This window comes from Camelina sativa, chromosome 12, assembly GCF_000633955.1.
Source record: "Camelina sativa cultivar DH55 chromosome 12, Cs, whole genome shotgun sequence".
NCBI classification, from domain to species: Eukaryota; Viridiplantae; Streptophyta; class Magnoliopsida; order Brassicales; family Brassicaceae; genus Camelina; species Camelina sativa.
The window spans coordinates 16362267-16364943 of record NC_025696.1 but is presented as its reverse complement, the minus strand read 5'-3'; the positions used below and the strand labels follow the sequence as shown (position 1 = coordinate 16364943).

At 37.2% G+C, this 2677-nt stretch overlaps 1 protein-coding gene across 1 annotated transcript in view; it reads left to right on the top strand.

Annotated features, from left to right (window-relative positions):
- The window catches only part of LOC104731924 (heat shock 70 kDa protein 17), a 5835-nt gene extending 4179 nt beyond the window's left edge, over positions 1-1656 (top strand). Inside the window, exons 8-15 of the mRNA XM_010451434.1 lie at positions 36-197; positions 331-402; positions 490-590; positions 670-739; positions 816-872; positions 964-1025; positions 1112-1184; positions 1272-1656. Of these exons, the coding sequence (XP_010449736.1) occupies positions 36-197; positions 331-402; positions 490-590; positions 670-739; positions 816-872; positions 964-1025; positions 1112-1184; positions 1272-1418 (744 nt within the window). The 3' untranslated portion in view covers positions 1419-1656. The remainder of the gene's footprint in view (positions 1-35; positions 198-330; positions 403-489; positions 591-669; positions 740-815; positions 873-963; positions 1026-1111; positions 1185-1271) is intronic.

Genomic DNA, 2677 nt, shown 5'->3' with positions numbered 1-2677 from the left:
ACCACTAACCAATTTTGTTTGGATATGACTTGTAGGTAGTAGAGAAAACTGTTGGACCTGGAGCACCTTTTACGACAGAGTCTCTTGCCGAAGCTAAGATAAAATTAGAAGCCTTGGACAAGAAAGATAGGGAAAGAAGAAGAACGGCTGAGTTGAAAAACAATCTTGAATCTTATATATATGCTACTAAAGAGAAGGTGTGTGCTTTTATATAGATCACAATCTCGGCTACTTCCTTCATGGTTCTTTTGTTGCTATAGTTATACATTGTTGTTAGTTAACATTCTTCTGAAAATATAAAGCTTTGGTTCTATTCTGGTCCTTGTACAGCTAGAAACACCCGAGTTTGAAAAGATATCCACCCAAGAAGAGCGGAAGGCGTTTGTTGAGAAGCTTGATGAGGTATGTATCAATTTTATATTGATCTAATCTTTGGTTCCAATGGTGAGTGTAATCGTTTGATTCTAAGGACGGTCGTGTGTGTTTTAGGTGCAAGATTGGCTTTACATGGACGGCGAGGATGCTAATGCCACAGAGTTTCAGGACAGGCTTGACTCACTAAAAGCCATTGGCAATCCCATATCTTTCAGGTTTGTTCCCTGCTTGTTTTTATTGAACAGGAGCTTCCTGACAATGTTCTTACAAACCATTTGCTGGATATCTATACAGATCAGAGGAGCTTACAGCACGACCGGTAGCAGTTGAATACGCTCGGAAATACGAAAACGAACTGAAAGAGGTACTTTGACATAACATGATTGTTGTAGTTTTCTCATTATAAATAAACAAACCGCTAAGTTTCAATCACACTGCAGACTACAAAAGAGTGGGAGAAGAACAAAACTTGGCTTCCAAAAGAAAAAATCAACGAGGTGTGTTTTGCTCTTCTTATTAGTGGAAACAGACAAAGCTCGATCTAAAAATTCTGGTGAGCTCAATGCTAAATTGCGTGCATCGATTCAGGTCTCAAAGGAAGCAGAGAAAGTAAAAAGCTGGCTGGATAAGAATGTGGCTGAGCAGGAAAAGTGAGTTTTTTGCTTCTCTTTCTTTTTCTACGGTCTTTGAATTACACTCTACACATAGAGAGAGAGTAACATCAAACTTGTCTCAGGACTGCTTTGTCGAGCAAACCGGTGTTCACGTCCACGGAAGTGTACGCCAAAGTATTTACTCTGCAGGACAAGGTAAGAAAAGAGACTGGTAAAAACAAAGTAAAAGGTCAGTAGTTTGAGCAGAAAGGGTTTGACATTTGGATATAATTTGAATAATAGGTGACAAAGGTGAATAAGATCCCAAAGCCAAAGCCAAAGATAGAGAAAGCAACCAAGAAGGAGAACACAACAACAAAGGAGGAGGAGCAATCAAAATCCTCAGATTCCAATTCTTCGTCCGATGAAGCTGCCAAAGACGAACTTTGATTAACATATATAATAATAAATAGAGTTTTCATTAAAGCTAAATTTTGTGTTTTAAGATGGCAAATAGGATTAAAGTTAGGCAGCTGAGATGAGCCAAAAGGATTTTGTTCCTTTTTCTCCTCAACTTCTTCACATTACATCATATTCTGTGTTTTTGTTTTCATTATATCAAGTTTTGGTCTCTTTTTTTTGTTTTCTTCCATTAATTAAAATCTTCACAGTGAGATTTTACATATAACATCAGTCCTTCATGTCTAAAAAGGCATTTAAACATTATTATAGATTGCTACACCCACTTTACCTACACTAACAAGTTAACAACTGTATGGAACATAGTTAGACGGACTAGATGTCAAAGACTTTAAGCGTGTGTGCGCTCACTTTTGATTATTCGGTTTTTCTTTTTTTTTTTCGTTTTTTAGTAGTAGAGCCATTGTCATTGTCACTGGAAACAGTGAAGAGAAATTTATAGGAAAAATACATTATAACAACAAGGCCCCAATCACGAGATTGTATGTTAAGTATAGCTGACTAGCTGAGTCAAGTCGCTCTATAGCCGTAAATCCTAGACGATTACTTGCAGTGTGTTTTAAACATGATGCGACGTGATAGCCTTGGCATAACTAGATAGCACATGAGATGTATTTTATTACCCACGTAAGGTGAGCATGCTTGACATATACTCGAGGGCTCGAGGCACTAGAATGCATTTAGTGTCATGTCAGCCCCATGTGGACATACTATGGACTAAGAACATTTTGAGTTGATAAGAAAATCTCGGTGTTCAAGTTGATGTCCGTCGGAATTTTCCAGGAAGATGGACCAATAGTGTGGCCGGCCTCTACAACCTTTTTTGTAGATTAGAGCTATATGGGGCTACATGGGTCACAGTCGCATATTAATCGTCCTAGATAAACAAAAAAAAAACTTATGTGTTAATGCAATTATGCAAACACCATTTTTTTTTGTTAAAGTATTATGCAAACATCGATATCATAATATTTAATATTTTTGGTGGAGAGGAAACAAAAATGAAAAAACTTAGTTGGGGGAAGATATAGATTATAAATACGTACTAATAATAGAAAGCGTCGGTGTGGAAGGTGATGATTAAAAACGCGTGAGAGAGATAGATAGAAGAAGAAGAAGAAAGAAAAGACACATAACATAATAAACACATTGAAATCAGGTGGAGGATGTCGTTGAAGCTCTGAGTACACTTGACACTACAGCTCACGTACACCCAATTCATTATTCCA